This window comes from Hylobates moloch, unplaced genomic scaffold (assembly GCF_009828535.3).
Source record: "Hylobates moloch isolate HMO894 unplaced genomic scaffold, HMol_V3 SCAFFOLD_1, whole genome shotgun sequence".
Lineage (NCBI taxonomy): Eukaryota > Metazoa > Chordata > Mammalia > Primates > Hylobatidae > Hylobates > Hylobates moloch.
Window position 1 is genome coordinate 55,832,302 of NW_026652276.1, and position 26,651 is coordinate 55,858,952.

General features: G+C 37.0%; 1 protein-coding gene across 1 annotated transcript; it reads right to left on the reverse strand.

Moving 5' to 3' along the window:
• Nucleotides 1–3,314: 3,314 nt before the first annotated feature.
• On the reverse strand, nt 3,315–26,634 carry ZC3H15 (zinc finger CCCH-type containing 15). Its single transcript, XM_032755203.2, has 10 exons — nt 26,405–26,634; nt 17,117–17,218; nt 12,346–12,457; nt 11,217–11,369; nt 10,058–10,149; nt 8,461–8,643; nt 7,081–7,227; nt 6,837–6,938; nt 5,840–5,963; nt 3,315–4,135 (listed from the first exon to the last, which is right to left on the reverse strand). The coding sequence occupies exons 1-10, from the start codon at nt 26,477–26,479 to the stop codon at nt 3,945–3,947; spliced, it is 1,281 nt and encodes a 426-aa protein (XP_032611094.1). The 5' UTR covers nt 26,480–26,634; the 3' UTR covers nt 3,315–3,944.
• Nucleotides 26,635–26,651: the final 17 nt, after the last annotated feature.

Genomic DNA, 26,651 nt, shown 5'->3' on the forward strand with positions numbered 1-26,651 from the left:
ACAAGTGCTGTACGTGTGGCAAAGAACACAATATTAATGAAATTAATGAAAACTAATCTCCTTTTCTCTTCTTTTGACATTAACAAAGATTAGCAATTAAAAAATACAACATTAAAAGGAGAAAATGTGAAAATACATTTTGTACTATTATTTCATTTGGGTTTGTTTCTAAAGATATTATAAAATTTTGCAGATGTTGTCAGATTCTAGTTAGAGTTCAGCTTCTAGTAATTTCTACTAATTGAAAAGTAAAGTGTTATCTTTATTCTCAGAGAACACCTATCATCAGTAAGATATATGCTTAAAAAAAGAGACAAAAACCCAAAACACAAGATTTTGGGAGTTTATCCTCTCATCTGGTATTCCTTGAAATGAATTTATTACAACATATATCTGAGTTCATATGATATGAATGGTGTGCTAAGTACCTAGAAGTATTAACATAATAGTGTATGTGGATATATATATGTATCAGCATCACAGTCTTATAGTTAACATAGGTAGAAATCTCGTCTGTGATTCTGAAAGTTCTTTATACAAAGTTAACTACCCAGAACAAGAAGAGAACTCATATAATAATTCTACTAATTATCTGTTATGAACGTCGGCCGTAAGTTCCCTTTGTCCACTTTATGTGTTAAAATCTGATAGATGCAATGCTTTCTTAATGATCTGATCCTGTAATCTCACTGCTATCACATTCTGAATCACTTAATGGTCAGCGCTGAATAATACACATTAAAAATATATTGTACAATTACACAATTTATATCAGTCCATGTATGATGGGCTTACAGCATCTGATAAACCATCTGTGCAAAGATAAGGTAAAATTCACAATGTAACTTCAGTCATGCACCGCTTAACTAAGGGATATGTTCTGAGAAACACATCGTTAGGGTGATTTCAGTTGTGTGAACATCATAGTTATATAAACCTAGATGGTAAAGCCTACCATCTACCACTATATGAAATATATGAAATAACCTATTTTCCTAGGCTGCAAACCTGTACAGCATGTTACTGTACTGAATACTGCAGGCAATTATGACACAATGGTAAGTATTTGTGTATCTAAACATAGAAAAGGTAAGGTAAAAATACAGGTAATATAATCTTATGAGACCCCTTTGTATATGTAGTTCAGAGGCAACTGAAACTTTGTTATGCGATACATGACTGTATTTTGAATTTAGAAAGATTCTGGCAAACATGGAATCACTATAGGCTGTAATGGTTATTTATATATAAATGGGTTTGGAAAAGTAGAGCCAATTTCAGATTAACTGTACCAATATTGAATAACTATACTGAGAATACAAAATTTCTATAAACCTCTGAAATGTACTATAATTTTAGAAGCAGATTTAATTTTGTACTTTGATTCTCTCAAATTAAAATACTTTTGCATTATCTGTGCATGTATTATCTTAATAATGGAAGAAATTTCAGGGCAAGGTAGAGGAAGGCCACCCAGTAATTAAAGACTTGCAGGTATAAAAAATTACCTCCACATTGAACCATTTTGCTTTATATCGATACACTTACTAAAAAACACCTTGACTTTTGAGATCACATTATTTGCTGTAAGATAGTAATGTTTTAAACACACCTAAAATCTTTCAGCATCCTTTTGTTTATATGGCCCTACTTTATATACAGGTTAAAAAAAAAAAAAGCCCCCAAACTTAAGGTCGAAAGCAAGGGTGTCCAATCTTTTGACTTCCCTGGGCCACATTGGAAGAATTGTCTTGGGCCACACATAAAATATACTAACACTAGCGATAGCTGAGACTAAAAAAAAAATTGCAAAAAAAAAATCTCATGTTTTAATTAAGTTTACGAATTTGTGTTGGGCCACATTCAAAGCCATTCTGGGCGGTATGTGGCACACGGGCCTCAGGTTGGAAAAGCTTGGTCTAAAGTAAATAGATTCTTTTATTTACAAGATAAATTCTTAGAAAATGTTTTAAATGACTTCAAAATAGAAAAAAGGTTTAAGCTCTTCAGACTATTCTGAAAATGTTTCATTATTAAATAATGCAGTAAGTACCATTTAAATTTTTCACAAAAAAATGGAACAAATCTTTCATGAACATAAACTTTAAAACTCGCTTTTTAAAAAATATATATAAAGTATATATATGAAGTATTTAAGTACACTTTCATTGTAGCTGGAAATAAACTTGGCTCCTGATGTTCTATATTTAAAAACTGTCAGTCATACAGTACTAGTACTAAACAACTAGGAAGTCAATTTCTTTATCAGCTTTGATGTTATCATTTGACAAGATTTGCAATCATGAATTTCTTAGGCTTTACAACTTAGAAGTACGTTAGTGATCGTCTTTTTTTTTTTTTTTTTTTTTTTTGAGACAGAGTCTTGCTCTGTTGCCCAGGCTGGAGTGCAGTGGCATGATCTTGGCTCACTGCAACCTCTGCCTCCTGGGTTCAGGCGATTCCCTTGCCTCAGCCTCTTGAGTAGCTGGGATTACAGGCATGCACCACCATGCCTGGATAATTTTTGTATTTTTAGTAGAGATGGGGTTTCGCCATGTTGGCCAGGCTGGTCTTGAACTCCTGACCTCAAGTGATCCGCCTGCCTTGGCCTCCCAAAGTGCCGGGATTACAGGTGTGAGCCACCATGCCCGGCCAGATCATTGAGTCTTAACCTTAATATGCAAATAAAGAAACTAAGATTCAGAGATTTAAAAATCATATAATTTATCTGAGGCAGAAATGAGATTAGGGCCCAGCTCACCTGACATTTTAGTGCTGTTATTTTAGTTGCTTTAAAATCCATTTATATTGGCAAATAACAAAAGCAGCATATTATTTGAAAATACACAAGATAACAATAAAAAAGGTGTATTAGTACTAAATATGTCATTAGCAAATTGTGTCCATTTTAAATATATTATCACCCTAATTTTTCAGGGGCTCTTAGTGCCAAAGACCCTCAGCCCAAAGTTTTCTGGTGAATTTGTTTATATTTACATTAGTATGTACTATTTTAACACCATGGATCTCAACAACAATTCTTAAGCATTACTTGATTCAACTGCAGGTGATGTTTAATTTGGTTGATGTTCTATCAATTCAGAAATTACTCTTTTATATAACATCTCCTATAGTCTCTTTTTGGAAGCTTAGTATTTGTGTTATTAAACTCACTGTAGTACTGTCAAGTACTCTGGATGCTTCTGTAGTAAATATTAAGAAAACATGCCTTATGTGATACTATAACAGGTATTTAAAATCCTCAAGCTAGAAATGTTAAATTTTTCATAGAAAAACTTAAAAAAAGGCCCATATTTGGATTTTAATGTATGATGGTCTTTATTTACAACTTTATTGGCAAAAAAGAAAAGGGAAAACTTTTAAACAATTTAACACAGGGCATTGTAGCTGATCCTGTCAGATAAAAGAAGTTCCATTTTAAATGTCCATCTAATTGTCCAAAGATATACAATACTGAATCTGCATACGCAGTTTCCTTTATGAAGTACAGTGCTCATGTTTTAGGCAGTCTTCTAAACATACAAATACAAAGGAAATTAAATCACTCATTAAAAACTGTGTCAAATGAAGGGTATTTTAAATGTAAGTTTGTTGCTTCCGGTAATAGCACATGCCCAAATGAAAACCAAAAGATGGAAAGGCAGATACACTTCTTACTTGGGTGGACAGTTACAACAATCAATCATTTTCTGCAATGACCATTATATTTTCAATTTATCATGAACTACTCTGAACTTACTATGAGATGTAGCCAAAGTCAGAAGAGAAGACGCAGGGACAATATTCCTTTTTTGCAGGAGGTTAACTCCTCCAGAATCAGCATAGGAAATAAACGTCCTGTTGATTCTAGCTGGAAAGAAATTAATGTAGTCAATTTCAACTCATGCTGAGCTGACTTAATTTTTTCAGCAAGGTGTTTGGTGTCATTCTTCTAAATCAAGTGTATTTAATTCTTCTTCTAGTTCATCCAAATCCTCTCCAGTGAAAAGATTTTCATCAACAGGAACAGCATCAATGGCTCTATTTTCCGGTCCCTCCCTCTCGTTGTCCTCTTCCAAGTCACTTCTTTCACCATTTTCAGCCCTACCTCCAGAAGCTTCACTTAATTTGTTTTCTAAAAATAAAAACTGGAATCAGTAAGGCGTAGAAGCAGAAAACACCATTCCGCATTAGCAATAGACAACATAGACTGATACTACACTTCCTCTTTTCCTTTTCTCCATGAAAGCCATTTCCCTAGAATTACTCCAGCAAGAACTGATCATTCTTTTCTGAGCTTATTTGTGCCAATTATCTATACCTACTATAAAATACTGTTTTTCACTGTAGACATTTGACTGCTTAATGGTTTATACACTTGAGGGCAGGATCAATCTTCTACACCTCTGTGTTCCCTACATGACCTAGCAATTAGATTTTAAATAGTCAATTTCCATATAATATTTTATTTGAATAAATGGTTATGAAAACCAAAAAAATGTTTGTAATATAAGCAGCTACTTGGCTTTTGGTTTTGCAAATAGTATTTAAATCATGCTGTTGTAATGCTGTGATTATGACAGCAGAAAATCTTCATCATGTAATCAAATTGTTAAAAAAAAACAACATAGTGCTATACAGCTACTTTTCCTTATAGGTTATAAATAACTGAGAGAAAAAAAATGCTGCCTTGTTCAGTGCCATTGACATTTACACAGACATTTTTTAACAGCCTAATTTAGATTTTAGTTATTTCAAACATCTCTGATGACAAAGTCTTGGGAATTTTATAATCTCTGAATTACTTGCAGTTGTGCCTATTGTCACCAAAGCCCCTACTACAAAGAGCAAGTCAATCTGAATACTGGCAAGATAGTGGTTTGCTAACACTCTCAGATGTTGGGAGGGCAAGCTGGTTTTTCAAGTTACAGCTTGCATGCTTTTATTGTAAAAATAAGGTTCAGCCTTTTCTGTCTCAGCTTTTGCCTTAATGGGCATTTCTTCTGCCGTTTTCTCCCAGAGCAAGCATGCCAAACTTTTACCCCTTTCTTCAAGTACCTAACTCAAGGCACAATTAGACATAAATTATACCAACAATCCTAGACAGCCTTCCCTCTATTCTCATACCTAACTCATTATTTATACTTTCATGTCTTGCTTCTATAACTAATCTTTTATCATCAATTTTTCCTCCTTACCAGATCCTCTTCCTCTGAGCTACAGATACATTTAGGTTTTCCATATCCTAAAAAGCCCTTCCCATGACCATGTCTTCCCTCTAAACATTAAGAGAGAGAGGACTGTATTCATTTTTCTTCTCATTGTTATCACTGCAGTCTCAGTGAAACTGGCACCCTATTCCTATAACCAGTTACAACTAGTAACTTATTTATATTCTTTTTCATCCTACTTGCTTCTTCGGAAACTTGTTTCTTAATTTTTCTCTGACCTTCTCAATGTCTTTCCTAAGCATTTCTTCTTTTACCTACCCCAAAACACTGATGTTTTGCAGGGTGTTCATGTCTATACAATATCCTAGACAGTGCACTTTTGATAATCAAAAAATCTCAAACTCATGAGGTCCCAAAGTGAACTCACTGACTTTAACTCCAAGCTCATTTTTGTCTCCTTCTAGTTTCCATTAATGATTTTAATATACACCCAGCTGCTCATGTCTACAGCCTTTCACTATTTATTACTGCTTTTACTTATGGTCAAACCACACATTTATGTTACCAATCTGGTACCTGCACACATCTAAGTTTGCCAAGCCTAGTATAACCCCCTTTAGATAACTTCCTAGTTCTTAAAATCAGGCAAAAGTTAGCAGCATACTTACCATCTTTATCTGAAGTATATGTGCTGAATCTTTCAAGACTGGCTACAGTAATACCTGTTTCATCTACATCTCTTGGGATGTACAGGCTTAAATCTATGTCATTTACACTCACTGAATCATCAACCTTTAACAACATATAGAAAAGAAAGTTGTTACAAATAAGAACAGTTTTCTTTTACTCCTGACTTTTATCTTAATGAGCTAAAATTATCACTGATCCAAGTGAAAACAAAAGACCAATTACTGGCCAGGTGTGGAGGCTCACACCTGTAATCCCAACACTTTGGGAGGTCGAGGTGGAGGATCACCTGGGCTTAGGAGTTTGAGATCAGCCTGAGCAACAAAGCCAGACCTTGTCTCTATAAAAAATAAAAACAAAAGATCTTTGTCAAAATTATTTTTTCTAAACTTCTTTTAAAAAGAATAGCAAGGTGGTATATGAAACTTCTTCCTCTGCCATCACATTTTTATATGTAGAGTACGATTTTTTTCTTTCAACCCAGAGGCCAGAATTTTGTAAGTACACAAAAAATGAACACTAAGTTATCTGTTATTACTAAATCTGTCAACAACCAAATGACTGTGCTATTGTCTCATGCTCCCTACATTGCAGTTTTAAATTAGTGTGCTTGTCCCATAACTTTAAGCATAAAATATTAAACAAAAAATAACTTTTTCTTTTAGAGGGAGGACAAAACATACTTTTTACAGGTAATACAGATAGCACTCAACCACATACTAGGCACTGTCCTAAGCTGTATAAAGAACTACTAATTCATGAACTCATTTAATTCTCACAAACTCTCTATGATGTAGAGATAATCATTACATCCATATTAGATGAGGGTGGAGGCCTAGATTAATTTCCCATGGTTGGAGTAAGGATTTGAACCCAGGCACTGTGGCTCTGATGTTGGTGGCTCTTAACCATGTTGCGGTATTTTCTATTGTTTCTTTCAATTAACATAAGGAGATGAGGCACAAAGCTTCCTCTTACCTCATCACCACCTGTTCCCTGGGTGTAGCGGGTATCATCTGCTTCCTCATCATCATCATTGACCAGTTCAGGACGAAATTCAAACACTTCACGACCACTGATCTATTCAGACACGCAAATATATCAACTCAGGACAAAAATCTAAACATTCCTTGTCACTGATGAAATAGGGACAAAATCTTGCATGACACAGAAATTGAAAATGGAAGAATAAAGAATCAGTTTGGGTGAGTCTGAGACATACCACTAGTGCTTTCCCTGCTTTAAAGTCAGCTTTTCTTCTTTCCATATCTTGTTCAAGTTTATCAATCTTTTCTTGTCTTTTCCTTTTCTTCCAGGCAAGAAAAGATTCTAGAGTGATTTTGGTAACATTTGGACCTAGGGCAGAACGCTGCAATGATAAAGAGTTAATTTTTTTTCCACAGAAGTCACCTCAAATAGTGCTTACTAGCAGTTTTCTCTTAATATGATTAATTCCTTGCCCATGACTATCCTGAAGATATTACATTTAAATAACCAAAATAAGTATTTTTTTACTTTACATGGCAATGAGCAAAATGAGTATCCAGAGATACAAACACTAAAAATATATTATTCTGAGCTAGATTTCTTCTCAACATTGAAGATGAGTAACTTGTCATAAGAAATTGTTTTAACATGAATCAATTGCTGAAAATAATAAATATATTACAAAAAGCACCATAACAATATCCAAGTTTCATTTGTGTTCCTGAGGAGAAATAAAACCAACCAACCAAACAAACAAACAAACAAACACCTGCTCCTCAGGGCCAATAATCAAATAATAAATATATAGAACAAAAAATTTGCTGAACACTTGCCAGGTATTAAATGCTTTATACACGCTAATGCACTGATCCCCACAAATAAGTGAACAAAGGGTAATGGGGAATTTACCAAAGATGAATAGCTAACAAGTGTCAGAACCAGTATACAAACCATCTCAAATATACCTGACTCTGAAGTCTACATTTTCTATTATAGTATGTTAAAACCTGAGTGAGACACTAAATAATAAGGCAAAATGGATATAGTTCTTAATATGCAACCCTAAATCTAATGTTTATAATAATCTCAAAATTTTCATAGAATAAAACTGTGTTTTGTATGGAGCCAAAAACAAGTAGCTGAATATCTTCTTCAGACTCATTCCCTTCTATAAGCAGAGTGAGTGTTTGGAGTCCAGAGCTGATAAAACATATAATTTAAAAACTAGAGTGTTGTCTTCTTCCATACGTATGTTAATAACTAATACACTAGTGAAAAAAGATATCAGGGCGAAAAATCTAAAACTACAAAAATTCAATCAATCTGAGAACTAAGCATTTTTAGTAACTCAATCTTACAGAACCAATTTGATAAGCCAGTAGCTAGTACTTAAAAAACTGTTTCACAATCCTAAAATTAATGTCATGATGGGCTGTTTATGGCTAGGTTAACATTTTACACACATAAGAATAATTAAAGTAGGGCAACTTTGGGAATAGATCACAATATTTTTTTTTTCCTTTCATAAACGGCTATTGCCCCCAAGTGGTAAGTATTAGAATTTCACAATAAATACTGCTTTCAGTTTTTATGGTAGGAAAAGGATATCAGTTACCTCTCTCTCAATTAGATCTTCTAATGAAATTTCATCTTCTTTCTCTTCTTTCTTTTTATCTTTTTTCAACACAAATCCAGGAGGAAGTGCATGACGATACATGCAAATATCACCCCCTCCAGGGCATACCCAAAACCAGCCATACTTGTTGTTTTCAATAGCTTCAAGGAAATGCTTGCACACCTATAGAGACAATATTATTCACAAGCGGTGGCTCAGTGTAGGCCATTTCCAAGGTAAATGCCTAAGTATATGGAACAAGTATATACACAAGTACATTCTATTACGTAAGTACATTCTATTCATTTCTGCACATAAGAGTGCTCTGTCTAGCCTCTATTCTGTGCAGAAATGCAACAGAAGTTTATCTTAAAATACTTAAAACAATGGCAAATTCCCTTAAAGGGGAATCTGTACAAAGCTTCCATTTGTTCTAAATTCTAAATCATACAAAAATGACTTACTTGTTTCAGTTACCCTTTGTAAATATACGCCCCCAAATCAGAATATACAATTAGCTATAAAAAATAAAATCAGGCCAAGCGTTGTGGCTTACACCTGTAATCCCAGCACTTTGGGAGGCTGAGGCGGGCGGATCACCTGCTGAGGTCAGGAGTTCAAGAACAGCCTGGCTAACATGGTGAAACTCTTCTACTAAAAATACAAAAAATTAGCTGGCCGTGGTGGCACATGCCTGTAATCCCAGCTACTTGGGAGGCTGAAGCAGGAGAATCTCTTGAATCTGGGAAGCAGAGGTTGCAGTGAGCTAAGATTGCGCCATTGCACTCCAGCTTGGGCAACAAGAGCAAAACTCCGCCTCAAAAATAAAATAAATAGAATAAATGATTTTCTTTGGTTTGATCTTTCCTAAATAAAAACGAATCACAAGCAGTATACAGGAGCAAGGTACAAAAGGAACACAAAAGAGAGTGACCCTTCACCACATGGATAGAAGATACAATTGTATTTAAGCCTTAAGTATTAAGCTTTGCAAGTAAGAGAAAATTAACAAACAGTATCCGTCCCCAACAACAAACATAACAGATATGTATGAATGTAGTATTTAGAATTATTCTAGCACAGCAAGACTTTTCACCGTAACTGCGCAAAGTCTGAGACATAAAGAACCAATTTTTAAAGGTACATTTCCTGGAATTAGAGCCACTACCTACCAAAAATTCATTTTGGAATTCATATGTAGAAATATTTTAAACCTTAAAATTAATCTATCCCTATTAAAACTAAATACATTATTAAGTGGGCTAGTTTAACAGGCCTCTTTCCACTCTACGCAAAAAAATAGGGATTTTTATTTGGATATGTAATTTTGTTTATCCATATTTGAGAAAGTTCACCTCAGAAAATGGCATTTAAAGGACTTTAGTAACATAGTTTTATTCTTGTTCAGCTATTTCTGAACAAGAATCTATAAAATCTAACTTGTAAATTCCAAAAATAAAGCTTCATGTACCTTATCTTGATGAAATCAAATTTTCCAGGAACTTACAGAATAATCTAACAGAAAATAGTAGCAAATACCTTGCCACATAATTCTCCCTAATGATAAATATCACAGCAACTCAAGAAAAGGACATACTATTTGAGTTTTTGGTTTTTTCTTTTCCGCCTCACCGTGCTTCTTGTTCACTACTTCTTCCAGCTTTTTCTCATCCCAATTATCCATAGTATCTAAATAAAGAAATGAAAATTAAATACTGTAATTTTATCTACTACTTCCACAACACATATCTCCTTAGACACTATTGCTGTTATAAGACTCATGGCTTAACATATTTTTCTTTTTCTTTTTGTTGAGACAGGGTCTCACTGTTGCTCAGGATGGAGTGTGATGGCATGATCATGGCCTACTGAAGCCCTAACCTCCCTCAATCAGCCTTGATTGACTGAGCTCGATCAATTCCTCCTGTCTCAGCCTCCCAAGTAGCTGGGTCTACAGGTATGCAACACAATGCCTGGCTAATTTTTCTATTTTTTTGTAGAGATGGGGTCTCATTATGCTGCCTATGCTGGTCTTGAACTCCTGGGCTCAAGTGATTCTTCCTGCCTTGGCCTCCCAAAGTGCTGGGATTACAGGCATGAGCCACTGCTCCTGGCCTCACGGTTTTCTTAAAACACCAAAGGCAGAAATAAATAGCTTTAAGATTATTCACCAAGGCCGGAGCAGTGGCTCACGCCTGTAATCCCAGCACTTTGAGAGGCCAGGGTGGGTGGATCACGAAGTCAGGAGATCAAGACCATCCTGGCCAACATGGTGAAACCCCATTTCTACTAAAAATACAAAAATGAGCTGGGCATGGCGGCGTGGCCCTGTAGACCCAGCTACTCAGGAGGCTGAGGCAGGAGAATTGCTTGAACCTGGGAGATGGAGGCTGCAGTGAGCTGAGATCGTGCCATTGCACTCCAGTCTGGGCAACAGAGCCAAGACTCAGTCTCAAAAAAAAAAAAAAGAAAATTATTCACCAAAGCTTCCTAAGTACTTCGGACAAATGAGCAGGTAGTACTGAAGGAAAGGGTGACAGACAAATCCAAAATAAATCACTGTTTTTTAAAGTATCTTCATTTACTTAAAGGGCATATTATGGTAATTTTCAGATTTTATAAAAAATAATAAACCCAATTAATTATTCTTTATAAATAGTCTATTAAGATTGAAATGTTCAATTTAATAAATATCTTAGTAGCAAACTGAAAGTATTAAACATTTATTTTTAAGAGAATGTTTTTAAAAAAATTACCTTTTTCAAGTTCTTCATCTCTTGCATCAATGTAAACACTTCGCTTTTCACATTTTCTCTCCAGAGTCAAGTCATGGGAGAACTTACACTTATCTCCTTTAGTACACTGTCCTTGCTTGAAGAATGCACATACCACAGACTTGGGATCTGCACCTATGTCAAATGGCATATGGTATTTGTATTATAATCTGCCAGGCTGTAAAGTATACATTCTACCTGAAATATGATTAATTTTGGTTAACTTATTTTCCATTCACTGATGTGAGAGGAAAACGGCACTTATGGGTGATTAGCAAGACATTTCTTTAAAGTTGTTTTTGTAGCATTTTGTGTCTACTTTTGTTTCTTTTATTCTGACTATGAAAGGTGGCAGAGAGTGGGAAACCAAACAAGAACATAGGATATTCCACAGGCTTTGTCAAGTTGATGTCAATAGGGAAAGAGGCAAAAAGGAGGCCAGGCATGGTGGCTCATGCCTGTAATTCCAGCACTCTGGGAGACCGAGGCAGACAGATCACTAGGTCAGGAGATCGAGACCATCCTGGCCAACATGATGAAACCCCGTCTCTACTAAAAATACAAAAACTAGCTGGGCGTGGTAGTGCGTGCCTGTAATCCCAGCTACTCGGGAGGCTGAGGCAGGAGAATGGCTTGAACCAGACAGTCGGAGGTTGCAGTGAGCTGAGATGGTACCACTGCACTCCAGCCTGGTGACACAGCTACACTCCATCTCAAAGAAAAAAAAAGAAAAAAAAGAGGCAAAAAAGAAATGAACATACATGACAGAATAGTGCCAAAAACTTGGGACGTACAGTTTATTCAACTATGGCTTTGCTTACCTACTACCAAAGACTGAATGTTATAAATCAATTAGCAGTCTGTTAAATTACTAATTTTGCCTTAAGTGTGGGGTGCATGGCTGCAGTTTAGCTGTACAATGACACAGATGTGAACATACACAGAGGAACCATAAGCAACCCACTGACATAGGTAATTTTGATGAAGGGAGTAACATTTTCATTGCAGACACAACTGTCTTATTATCAAAAGAAAATAAACATCAAAATAAATAGTTTTTAGCATAAACTACATTTGATAAAAAATCACACTTCTGAAATTTTAAGTTTACCTTTACTTATTTTTTGAGCAGCAACTACAGGTTTGAACAGCTCATTTAGCTCCTGCAATTCTTTCTTCTTGTCATCCTTCTTCAATTTCTTTTCAGCTTCACTCTGTGCTACCTATAATATTCCCAGGTTTAAAATGTAAATTTGATTGTTTACAAAATTGTTTTTACTACAAAGTTAGCTTTACCATAACAAGACACTTGCATATTTATAGTCCTTACCTTTTAACATCAGTGTTACAATGGCCTTACAGAGTCTATTCAATGTTGTGGTTAAACTATTAAACAAAATTGTAATGATGGTACCATGCCTAGTTAAAAGCAAAAGCTTACAGCAACAAGCATTTATTAAGCATTTACTACATGCCCAGCATTTTTAGCAAATAGTTTTCACCTGCAATATTCTTCTGTGAAAACAACCCACTCCCCAGAAATGTGCAGGTTCATTTTGAAGATGAGAGAAGCAAACATCCTGAAATGTACAGTCCCACATGGTAATGAATTATACCACCCCAAAAACCTATATAGTGCCCTCATGGAAAAACACTGGGTTAGGTCAATGTAGGATATTAAACAAAACAATTCAAAACAAAACATGACATATAACATAGTTCCAGGCACACGATTTACATACCTAATATGATTAGAGGATTCATCCAAACATTTATATGTCAGGTCCTATGTTAGATGACAGAGAATACAATGAAAAGACAAAGATGCTTATTTAAAGAAGCTCAGAATCTAGCAGGATGACAGACATGTCAACAACTGTAACATAGTATATAGTGCTCTGGGAACAAAGAATGCCCATATACCTGAGAAACTTAAATTGAGCCAATAGCCTTATGGATGAGTTTTTCTTGATGGGCAAGAAAAGAAATACAGAAAGAGCCAGCCAATGCAAAGTTACAGGGACTAGAGGAACAAAGTATGAGAAACATCAATAAGATGCTTAGATTGTATCAGTAGATTGAACAGAGTTCCACTCAACTGTTTAAAGTAACCCAATAACAAGTTCAGGTCACATTTTATAAAATATCAAGAGGGCAAGTTTTGTGGAGGATGGATTGGGAATCCAAGAATAAAGGCAAGAGACTGTTGCAACTGCTGTACACAATAAAACTCGAGAGCTTAAAATGAGCATTACTGGTGAGGATGGAGAAAAGGAGACAGAGCTGTTAGGACTGTGACTGAACATGAAGTATAAAGGGGGAGGAATCTAGGATTATCATGTATATGGTTAGTGCTGTTAAACAAGACAGGGAATACAGGAGGAACAGGTTTCAGGGTAAGAAGTGAAGATGAGCTTAGTTTTAGACATATAGAGTGCAAGATGCTTACAGAGCATCTGGGTGGAGCTCTTTTGAAGGCAGATGGATATGCATATTGATTCCACTGAAATCAGAGAGGGTCTGCTTTGAGATAAAGACTTCAGAAATAGCAGCTTACAGATAATAATTAAAACCTTGGGTATATGTTACTTAAGAAGAGCATAAAAAAGTGGCAAGAGTAAAGGACACTTCTTTGAAGAAAATCAATATAAAATGGGACAAAAGAACCTAAAAAGCCCAATAAAAAGACCTAGAAACATCAAAGCAGAAGGTAGAAAACCAGGACAAAATGTGTTTAAGAAAGAGGAAATTTCAAGAAAGGAATGACCAAATGCTATAATTAGGTCAAAGACATCCCAAATCCTGAATGTGACTCTATGTGGTGGATGTGTTTAAACAGAAAAAATGTTTTGAAAGAAAAAATTTAAGTTGCTTTATTTTTAATAGAAGTATCATTTGCTCATCAGGCCCATCTCAAACATTTGTGGGGCAATGTTTGAGCAAGAATACAATGGAGGTCTACAAGCCATTTATCTAAATATTTAAAATTAGAAATCAAGTTCATGATGAATAAAATGTGGTCTGTAACCCTACTCGACAAATACACCTTATGTCCTGGAAGGACAGGTTCAAATTTAAAATGCTCAGACTCCATGGAGTTCCACACTGAAGCATGGCAGTAACAGAAGAGTTAGCCCTGGGCTCTTTTTTCTCCTCTTCCCACCCCGTTTCATTCCACTTTGGGTGTAGGGGGAGGTAAAGGTGCAGAAGGAAGGAAAGAAAAGGTATGGATGCAGGCTCTGTTCAAACCCTTAGCGTACACTGTTCTCTTGGCTACCTCAGACATATTGGTAGCACAATGGACAGAGATGGGCATGGGGGAGAGGCCTTTGTAGGCAGATAAACCAGGGTCTGACTGTTGTAGGAAGAGATGTTGCAAAATCTGGGTGTGTACATCCCCTTGGCTTCAGTGACTCCTTACCTGAGGGGAGACAGCGGTCTGGAGAAGACACATATATTACAGGGCCTAGACCAGGATACCTCCTGTCCAGCTCTAAGAGCAGCACTACTGCTCATTTCTGATGTTATATATGATGGGTAGGTACCCCATGTTCACAGATAAAAGTCCAGTTATCCACGCAAGTATCAAAAATATAATATTAAATACTATCAAAGCTAACTACCAGCACACACATTTCATAACTTTCCCAGGTTTATGAATTCTGATATCACCACTCAAAACACTTCCCACTAGAAGAAAAAGTTGGGGAAGAGGAAACAGGATTGAAAAAGGGGCTAAGTGAAGAAAGTGAGTTCTTCTTACATATTGATATCTATATTCACCAGGAAATTAACATTATTTTCTTATTTAACCACCAGAAGAATCCAGCAAATAACTGCACTTCCACAATACAGATAAAGACCAGGGTTGCTATTTAAGGATCATGTAACAAAAAAGGTAGGAAGATTCACACCCAAGTCTATCTCACTGCAAGGTCTCAGCTGATCTGCCAGCCTCGGCCTTCTCTCCTACATTAGGAGATGTAGGCCTTCTCTCCTACATTAGGAGATGTAGGCCTTCTCTCCTACATTACAAAAATGTGTTTCCAGAAGTTAATGAAAAGGAGATAGAAATGGTGGGAAAAATGTACTTTAAAAATAAAGATCCATGTCTATGAAATCTTTAGAAGTGAGAGGTCTAAAGAAGCTGAAAAAAAAAAAGGGGCTACATTTTTTTCAAATGAGTTGCCAATGGATAAACTCATTTTAAAATTCATCTGAAAGAATAAATGCCTAAGAACAACCAGGAAAAAATAGAAAAGGTATACCATTTTGGGGAAAAGACTTGCCTTGAGACTTTAATGTACAGTCAAGCACAGATTTATGACATTTAGGTCAATGATGGACCACATATGACAGTAATCCCGTAAGGTTATAATATCATATTTATACTCTATCTTTTCTATGTTCAGATACACAAATCATTACTAATGTGTTACAACTGCCTACAGTATTCAGTACAGTAACATGTTGTATAAGTTAGAAGCCTTGGAGCAATAGGCTATACCATATAGCCTAGGTGTGTAGTAGGATGTAATATCTAGGTTTGTGTAAGTACACTCTATGATATTTGCACAGTGACTAAATCGCCTAACAACACATTTCTCAGATTGTATCCACATTAGTAAACAATGTATGACTATGACTGTAGGTCAATAGTGGTATTTCAGTGGGATAAATGATGCTGGTGTAAGCAGCTATTCATTTAAAAGAAAACAAACTTAGTCTGGGCATGGTGGCTCATGTCTGTAATCCCAGCACTTTGGGAGGCCAAGGCAGGCTGATTGTGAGGCCAGCCTGGGTGACATGGCGAAATCCCGTCTCTACAAAAAATACAAAAATTAGCTAGGTGTGGTGTCATGCGCCTGTAGTCCCAGCTACTTAGAAGGATGAGGCGGGTGGATGGCTTGAACCCAGGAGGCAGAGGCCGCAGTGAGCCAAGATCACACCATTGTATTCCTGCCTGGGCAACAGAGTGAGAACTTTAAGATACATAAAATACATTCATATGACATAGACTATAAAAATAATTAGAAATGATCTAGGAAAAAAATGCAGAATCCAGTGGCAGAGGAGACCTTTTAACCGTATTTTTAAAAAGCTAGCAATGTATCTAGCAATATTAAACTCTATATATACATATAAGTTAAAAATTGGTGCATGGCAAAACATAACTGAAATATCACCAATCATCTGCAATGCAGACAAAAGGTATCTCATAAATTGACAAGAAAAAGACAACAAATAAAGCAAATAATTTCAGTAGGGAAGTCACAGAAGTGCCAACCCAGCTAGCAAGTATACAAAAGATACTCTCCAATAGCGAGGGAAACAATGTAACAAGATATCACTTTATACTTATCAGATTGGAACACATTAAAAAGAACTTTAGTATCTATTGCTCATGTACTACAAATGAAAATGTGAAGTACTACAGCCTCTATGGAAAGTGATCTGGCAAATTTATAATGTTAAAATTAGAAATCCATTTCCCTTGATCTGGAGTCTGTTACCAGCTAATTTATGTCACAGAAATAAAAGCACAAACACATGTAAGAACTCCTGTATTTCTTTTAGAGGTGGTTTTAGTGTCAGAAAGCTGGAAACAAAGTGATCACTTATGAATAGTGAAATGGATGAATATAACACACCTGTACTGTAGAACGGCATGCAATCATTGTTAGAATAAATGAGAGCCATATCAAAATGGCTTGGACAATATCCAAGAGGTACTGCTGGTAAGGAAGGCCAAGGTGCAAAAACATTTCAAGTAGGATTCTGTTTTGAAATACAATTATATAATAATACCAGACATTTTATCTGAAACAGAGGCTATATTAATATTACATTTATAAAAAGATATGGAAATTTAAATTGCTTACCTGACGTGGATTTTGTTGACCAAATTTAACTTGATGTGTGACAGCCTTGATAAACTTCTGTTGCTTTGCTCCTTTCTTATTCTTCAAACCAAAAGTTTTGTCCTACATGAGAAAGAGCACAGAAATATCTTAGCAATTTATGTTACCATATATATTCTCCAATGATATCTAAAAATCATTCTTGTATTTATTGCTAATTATTCTTTACTAACATAAAAACATGCAAAACACTAAACATCAAGTCAAGGCAATATATGACCTTAAATCATCACCCAGATTCTTTACAATTTAATACGTACTCACCATTATCATCATTAAACCTGTTATCCTATGAAGCTTTTTAAAATTTTATTATTATTTTTTATATATATTTTTTATTATACTTTAAGTTCTAGGGTACATGTGTACAACATGCAGGTTTGTTACATATGTATACATGTGCCATGTTGGTGTGCTGCACCCATTAACTCGTCATTTACGTTAGGTATATCTCCTAATGCTATCCCTCCCACCACCCTCCCACCCCACAACAGGCCCCGGTGTGTGATATTACCCTTCCTGTGTCCAAGTGTTCCTTCGATTCCCACCTATGAGTGAGAACATGCGGTGTTTGGTTTTTTGTCATTGCGATAGTTTGCTGAAAATGATAGTTTCCAGCTTCTATGAAGCTTTTTCTAAAGCATGTTTTGGATATCAGTTCTATGGGATGTGCAAAGTTCTTACACTGGGATAAGAAGTCCTATAGTTCCTAATGCTAAATGACGAGTTAATGGGTGCAGGAAATCAACATGGCACAAGGATACATATGTAACAAACCTGCACATTGTGCACATGTACCCTAAAACCCTAAAGTATAAAAAAAAAAAAAAAAAGTCCTATAGTTAAATACATTTAGGAAAATGCTTGATTAAAAGGATTCTTAACTCTTAAGCACAAGGTATCTTACAGCCCTTATCAGAGGGAATATAATATGCAGCACCTCCAAATCTTCCTTTGTAGCAGAATCCATTTTTACTCAGAGTATCTTGAGAGGTTATACAATACTGAACACATTTTTGGGACTACTACATAAGAAGAGGAAGACACATTCAGTTCTGGACTGGTTTTTTAGTTAATAAATGTTATCCTCTCAAAAACAAATTTAATAAAGAAATCAAACTACTGAAATGTATATATTCCTAGTTATTGCTAAGATGGAAATATTAAAAGTATGTAAACTAAAAGCAACATTTTCTTTAAATCTGGAATATTAATACAGTAACTTGGTAATATTCAGTATAACAGCAGCGATCACTTATGGAATGCTCATTATGTGCTAAGCACTAATGGTGATCCTTGGCTATCTACTCATATTTAGTAAGTATGCAGTATGGGGTTGGGGGGAGAAAAACATTAAAAAAAGTATGCAGTACAAAAACATATAGAATCCATTGCACAAGTATGAACAAGTGTGTGTGTGGAGGGGAGCAGTGATCTGTAGTGGGCTGAATTTTGGAATGCCCCCCAAAATTCAACTCCACCTGACCATAAATTTGACTTTACTGGACGTAGGTCTTCACAGATGTAATGAGTTAAGATGACATCATACTAGATTAAGGAAGGCCCTAGATCCAATACCTGGTGCCTTAATAAGGACCACACAGACACGAAGTGAAGGAAATGTGAAGACAGAGGCAGAGAGACTGGAGTGACACTGCTATATAAGCCAAAGAATGCCAAGGACTGGCCGGGTGTGGTGGCTCACGCCTGTGATCCCAGCACTTTGGGAGGCCGAGGCGGGCGGATCACGAGGTCAGGAGATTGAGACTATCCTGGCTAACGCAGTGAAACCCCGTCTCTACTAAAAATACAAAAAATTAGCCGGGCGAGGTGGCGGGCACCTGTAGTCCCAGCTACTCGAGAGGCTGAGGCAGGAGAATGGCGTGAACTCTGGGGGGCGGAGCCTGCAGTGAGCCGAGATGGAGCCACTGCACTCCAGCCTGGGCGACAGCGACGAGACTGTCTCAAAAAAAAAAAAAAAAAAAAAAAAAAAAAAGAATGCCAAGGATGGACAGATTGGACAGATGCCACCAGAAACGAGGAGGAAAAGGCAAGGAAGAATTCTTCCCTACAGTCTTCAGAGGGAGGGAGCATGGTCCTGCTGACATTAATTTCAGACTTCTAGCCTCCAGATCTCTGAGAGAATACATTTCTGTTGTTTTAAGTGACCCAGTTTGTAGTCATGTTACAGCAGCCCTAAGAAACTCATATAGCAGGCTTGACTAGTGAGCTTCTCCCTAAGGTGAATGTGTGACAAGCCTGACAAGAAATAACCAAATGCTAATATCTGAAATATTTTTTCTGGGTCTTTTCTGGTTCTCTGGAGAAAGATCCTCTAGCTGGGAGGGCAGTAAGTCTAACTGTAAACAGGAGAAAAGAGCAGGTAGAAGGGGTCTCAGTTTACTGTACAGACTTACTAGCTTCCATTTTCAGGCTCACATCCCACCTCCTCTGTGCTTAGTATTCCAGAAGCAGAGAGGCCTGTTCCCCACCACCTCCCACCTCCAAGAAGACCCCTCCTGTTTCTTGCAGAGGTAGTCACCTGGCTGAGTTGTAGTAGACAAGAATTATTAATTACTCCTAACACTTTTAACTTCTAGTTTTCAGCCTCTTGCCTTCTGTATTACCTAGTGCTTCCCATTGTTGAGGTTTTTTTTTTTCATAATTTTGCAGAGGAAATGCACTTGCTTCTTACAGGCACACTCCTAGACAGGCACTCAGACATAACCGCTCTGCTCTAAGTCAGTTACCAACTCATCCATCTGCTGCCAATCTTCATATGTTGAGGTTCAAGATTACAGACGTCTTCTAATTTCAAAATAGAATTTGTATTTCTTTCTCAGTCTCTTGTTTATGGGTGGTTTTAGAGAGGAAGAAGAGGCAAAAACGTCTTCTCAAAGTAATCTGAGACCCTCTGAGTGGCATTTAGTATGAAACAAGTGGCCATTTTATAGCCTTTATTTTGCTATTATTTCTAAGGGAAAGGAAAAGTAATAATGAGTAGAAAGAATAATAGATACAAAATACCACCATGTGGACAAGCTAGAAAAAGAAAACAACAGTACTAAAACAATTAGTATTTAGAAACATCCAACATGACATAATGTTTACAGCAACCTCAAAATCAGTAAAAGATCTTTCAATAGTCTTAAGACAAAAAAGTACAGAGAGTTTTGCTTCTAAATGGTTATCTCTCATTGGGAAATATCTCTTTATTCATGACATCTATATCCATATACCAAAACTGTGCTTTCCTCTACTTAAATGCTTGTTTCATGATTTAACATCCCAAGATGGTATTATACAAAATTCTACATGAATTTTCTACAGCCTATGTGTATGAAAAAAGGTAGGAAGCACAAACAAGCTGGATGTTTCTGCACTGAGCCTTTTATGGATGGCTTGTTTCTATAAAGAAAGTTTAACACTCAATTCAATTTGAAGAAAGATCGTCAACATAATGTGATATATACAGATGAATACAGTGCAGCAACGAAGTATAAAATGCCATACTTTTCCTTTACAAAAAGTGAGCTCTCACGGGAGGGACAGGAGGCTCTAGAAAAAAATATGATCAGGATTAAATAGCATCTACAGGTGCTCTGCCAGAGAAAATAAACTGGGGTTCAACCCATGCTCCATCTGTAACTATAGAGAAGAAACAATGAATAAATAAGGCCAAATAGCAAAGTAGATACTGCCAGATAGACTTAGGAAAGAAAAATGTCCCCTAAGGGGACCTGGCCAGTAAGAAAAGAAAGCACTCACAATGGCAGTTTCTGGTAAAGGTGTATAAACTCCCGATCCCAGAAGAAAAAAAAAAAAAATCGGGTTTCATTACCCTGCTCTGGCACATAAATAACCAGTTTAAAGAGAAAATAAGTGAGTTGTGTTCACCTCTAAGTTAGAGCTCAGAAATTAACATTTTTCCACAGAGAAAGGAGACACTTATTTATCTAGCATTCACTAAACGTAAACATAACCCCTGAATATATACTTTATTGAATCCTCTCAACAATTCTGTGATACACAGAAACTCAGAAATGATAAATTCATTTGAAGTTAAGTCATTAATAAGGGGCTGGCTGTATAGTGCAAAGATTTAGAAGCATAAACTCTGGAGCCAGACTGCCCAAATTTTAATCAGAAACAGAGCTGGGTAAATTACCCTCTTTGCCACAGTTTCTTATTTGGAAAGTGAGTCTCACTTAGGGTTGTTGTGAAAGTTAAAAGATTTACCTCAGAGAGACAGTGGTGGACAGCAAGGACTCCAGAGGCAGCAAGGACTCTAGAGGCAGACTTCCTGTGTTAGAATCCCTGGCACAGTTACTTGCCAGGTTAGTAAACTTGGGCAAGTTATTTAATCTCTATGCCTGTTTTCAAAACTGTAAAAAGGGTAATAATATATATCCCACTGAGAGAATCAAAGGAGCTAGTATATTTATCACTTGTAGTTGGCTTGTCTCTCTTCTCTCCTTCTCCCCAAAATACCGAGAACCTTGTCTGGGCCAGTAAATGTTAACTATTAAGTGACAGATGATACTTGAACCTAGGTATATTTCACTCCAAGCAAATTCCTTGTTCTTTCTACAGTTTTTAATAAACTACTTCCCAGAGAAACCTCATTAAGTTATTGGGCTGGTTGGTGCGCAATAAGCTTTCTAAATATCACACTGCAGATCTGAGATACCAATAGCACCTCTTGAAAACAGAATGATTTGCAATTTGGAGAAGTTCAAAAAGGCTTCTTCCTGAGTTTAGGACAGAGCCCTACCTAAAGATCAACCCGAAATACAAGGCAGAAAAAAAGGAGGTTACAGTCAACCCCAAACCACAGTTAAAATAAAACTAGGAGAACAATGGTCCTCATTGGATTAATAAGGTCCCAAAAGTTAACATGATAGTAAAGGAACTGCGTGTTTATGTGTGTTTCAGAAGACAACTTGGGACATGAATACAGAAGAGTCTAGAAAGAAAAGGATGACTCCCTGAGGCTCCAAGAGACTTAACACTCAGTAAATTCCAGGCTTCACTTAAAACTCCCCTCCCATCCGTAAGTAATCCCATTCCTTTTACTGGCCAGCCACCACTCCTTAAATAAGACCTTTGGGAAAAGGGAAGCAGCAGAAGGGCAGGTCAACACTGAATAGTGCTCCAAGATAATGGAGTCTATCTCTTGGGACATTCCGGTAGGCAGAGGCTGTCACTGTTTCACCTCATTAGTTTTCTCCCAAATGCACTAATGTATTTTTGTTGTCCATCATGCAATATATATTATGCAACTGGTTAATCCAGCTTCAAGTAATCAACATTTGATTTTGGCTATTGGTAGCTGCTCTACACTGGCAACCAATTTCTCTTGCTCCATCCTTCACAACACCTAGATCCTGTCTCTATAGGTCCCTATTACTATTTCCTTGCTCATACAAGTTCTTAGCTGGGTATCTTTTATTTGCTTGCCCTAAGCCCAAGATTATTTCCCTTTCCATATTCAAACTTTCTATTGCTCAATACCGACTCCATTTGTCACTAAATTTTAGTTGTAAGAAAGCAAATGGTATATGCCATTTCGGACTAATGTGTTAATTTCTAACAGAACCATAATCCTGTTTGACATATTCATTTTGGAAAGTATTAATACAAATCAATTCATAAAGTTCTGGGGCATCTGAAGAGGCAAATAAAAAAATGGAGGGAATATTGAAAAATGGGCAGGAACTAAGCACTGTATAGACTGTGCAGATCAGTCTGATGTCCCCTAGTTTTTATTTATAATATGCTATCAAAATAGGCAAAAAATAGCTGCCATTTACTGAATATATACACCATATGGCAGGCACTTTACGTGTATTATCTCATTTAACTCACAGGAACTAGCTGCATTTCGCAGATGAGAATTGTGTTCCAGCTAGATTTTGTAACTTGTCTAAAACTATAGAGCTAGTAATTTGAAACATGGGACTCAAACCCAGGTCTCTGACTCCAAAGCTAGTGCTCCTTTCATTAAATTATGCTATCTGATGTCTCTTTTACTTCCTTAGAGTTCCCAAAACCTGCATGTTGATTTTTCCACAGTGAGGGTCCATAGAGGGGGCAGCAGAACAGGTACAGAAGAGGAAGGAGGTCGGTAGGGCAACCATTATTTTCAAGTCTATTGAAAAGTGCTGCTTAAACATACATGTTTTAGTTAACTATTAATTTTGAGCAATTTAGAATTTCAGGTCATACAGCTATAAAACCTCCCAAAGTTAACCAGATTCTGAAATAAGTATCAGTCTTTATATGTCAAAACAGACTATAAAAAAGTAGTATTTCCCCCTCCAAAATTATAACAGTTACAGAGATCAATTATCTTCCTGGAATAGTCACTGAGACGTGCTAGGCTTTTAGGGAAGTTTAAAATATATAATGAAGCAGACTATATCATTTCCTAACCAGGCTGAATTGAACAGAATAGTCTCTATAAATCTAATTTCACAAATGCTGTAACTTAACACTACAATTCAAAATATTGTTGTACCTCTCCAATAGTAGCAAATATCAATGTTGCACATGAGTCTGACAAACTTTATTGCAGTATTTTTTGAAAAAGCTCATCAGGTCCCTGGACCGGAACATAAAAGAACATCTAGATTACAAGATGTCAGGCTAGGGGGACCTTCTTAAAGGCAAGGAAACAAAGGAAACAAACTACGATCACTGAGAAACAAATGGAAGATATGAACATCTTGTTCACTAAGATCCCATACCCAAATCTCAGTCTTCAGAAAGAAATGGCCTCAAAGACATACATCCAACGGTACTGCAGGTTAGGTTAAAGAATGATAGCACAAAACACAAGAAAGCAAAATGCAAGCATATTCAGCAAAAGCAAGAAGCTCAACAACTGCAATTACCTGAGGGTGTAGTCAAGACCAGTCCTTCCCAGAGAAATATAGACATACCACCCAGATCCCCTAATGATACCTATCCTGTAGCTCTAATGTATACAGATGATTGGACACTCTCATGCCAACTCAGCGTATGCCCCAAGGTTAAGGTCCCTACAGATGACTCCATTAGCCACAAAATAATCCATTCTGGCTGCCGAGATTTTAACAAACACTGCCTCTAACCCAATTTGGTATCCTAAGTTTGTTTTTCAAGCGTCAATTATAATGTCTTTTGGCTCCAAGTAGAGAGAGACACTAAACACAAAAGGTGACATATTGTAATGATTCCCATACAAGAGAATACTTTTCAGTAATAAGGAACATACTAGAAACATATACAGCATGGATGGATCTCAAAAACACTGCGTGGTGTGAAAGCAAAAAGAAGGACACAAAGGCTACCTACTGTATAATTTATATGAATTCCTAGAGTGGTAAAAACTAATCTATCCTGTCAAAAAAATTAGTGGCTGCACGTGTGGAAAGAATTAAATAGAGGCACAACACAAATTTAGTGGGGTGACAGAAATGTTTCAAGTCTTAATTAGGGTGGCAGCTACCCGGGTGAATAAATTCCTCAAAACACACAGAACTATACATCTAGAACCCGTACATTTTATTTTACATAAGTCATACCTCAACAAAAATAAATTTAAAAAATCATATATATTAAACGTGGAAAACACAAAATCAGGCTTAATTTCACCACTTTGTTGTTCTTAATATTTTTAGCTAAAAAGTGCAGTTGTCTTATTTTGCATTTTTCTTTGGAGATACCTTCATTATTGAAACTAAAATTGCTTTCTCTTTACCTAAAAAATAATTTTGTCACGAGATGACTAGAATCATAACATATGCATCATTTTAAAAGTTGATGGATACTATAAACAACTTTCACACATAATTCCTTATAAGAATACTAGTCCTACCAATTAAAAATAAAACAATTAGATATAGAGAAAGCTCTACAATGCACGAAGGATAATTTAAATTGTCTAAATTATTACATAACATTTAATTTCAATGGGAGTTTTACTTCGTACCATGGTCCAATCTCAAGGAAAACGACATCCCTAAAATGTCCTTGGTTTTCATAAAAGTGAATGCCATCCGATCAGCAATCCCTGAAATTTACCTAAGTGCCACGAATCCAGATTGTTCAAATAAGGTAATAGAAAACACAGATGTGAAGGTAATATTTTAAGTGTCTGGCTATAGTACTTCATAACAGTTTTAAACTGTACAAATTAGCAATAAGAATACCAGTTCTGCTTCAAAGCTGGAACCTGGCCAAAGATACCAAAATTCTTAAGCATTTTCTTAAATCCAATGAGCAGACTTTACACCTTATGCGGTAAAATGGTCATGGCTTTTTCTAATTATATCCAAAGTACAAGAGGTCCTATTTAATTATGAGGAGGGTTAACAGCAGAAATCGAGGGAAGAAATACCTCGTTGGGGTCTGTATGGTATGTTTATGTAATGTCAAATATGGTTCATCTTTTAAGGAAACTCAATTCAGTTGCTGGAAAACAAGTGCACAACATGTAAGAACGTCAATAGCGTTCCTTGGCCATTAAAGGGCTACAGGCTCAATGTGTTAAACGAATATATACACACACACATATACACACACACACACATATATATCTCAAACTGGGTTACGGGACTTCACACAATTAGTGACACTGAAACCTAACCTATTTTAAGGCGTTGTTCTATTTAATCCACTTCAGAATGTAAGTATCAAGCTCTGCGTCAAGACCCTGGGTTGTGATGGAAAGTCCTTCCATTCTTTATCGGACTTTAAACAGTTCAGAGGTGGATCGAAAAAGCCACCAAGTCGTAATTTGTTGGTTCGAAAGAGCTAACAGTACCACCCCTGGGTGACGGGTAAAGAAATAAGGAACACAAAGACTCGTCATGAGTCGGTCTTCCAGAAAGACGCTGGCCCGAGACCGTTCAGCGTATTTCTTCACACATAACCCTGGAAAATCTCCTCAATTCTGAGAGGACTAGCGAAGGATAAAACCCTGTGCCAGTCCCGAGGGGTCATTTCGCACTCAGGTGCATGGGTGGGGGAACACGGGCGTGTGGGCGGAGAGGCAAAGCCCAGGTGCGGGGGCGCCAGAAGCGTCACTATAGTAATGAGAGACAGCTATCGTCATCAGGGGCTGGAGAAGGGGCAGTGGGCCACACAGGCCTAAGGGAGGAACACGTGGCCCGAGGAAGCCAGCCGGCTCCCAGGGAAGCTCGGAGCGGGGAAGTGGCTTTCCGGAGGGCTCGCGGCGTGAGTGGGGGAGGGGTGGGTACTCACTTCGATAATCTTCTCCTTCTTTTTTTGCTCCGCCTTTTTGCTGCCCCCGGCCTGAGCCTGTTTCTTGGGGGGCATTGCGGGGACAGATGACACCGGCCAGACTTAAGCGCAGCTGAATACCGTCAGGGGTTCTGGCCCTGCGGCAGGACGAGGAGGAGGACCGGGGCCTCACTCGCCGCACCGCACGGAAAGCGAGTCGCTCATTCGCCCCGCAAACGCGGCCTTTGCGACAGGTCGATGTCGCAGA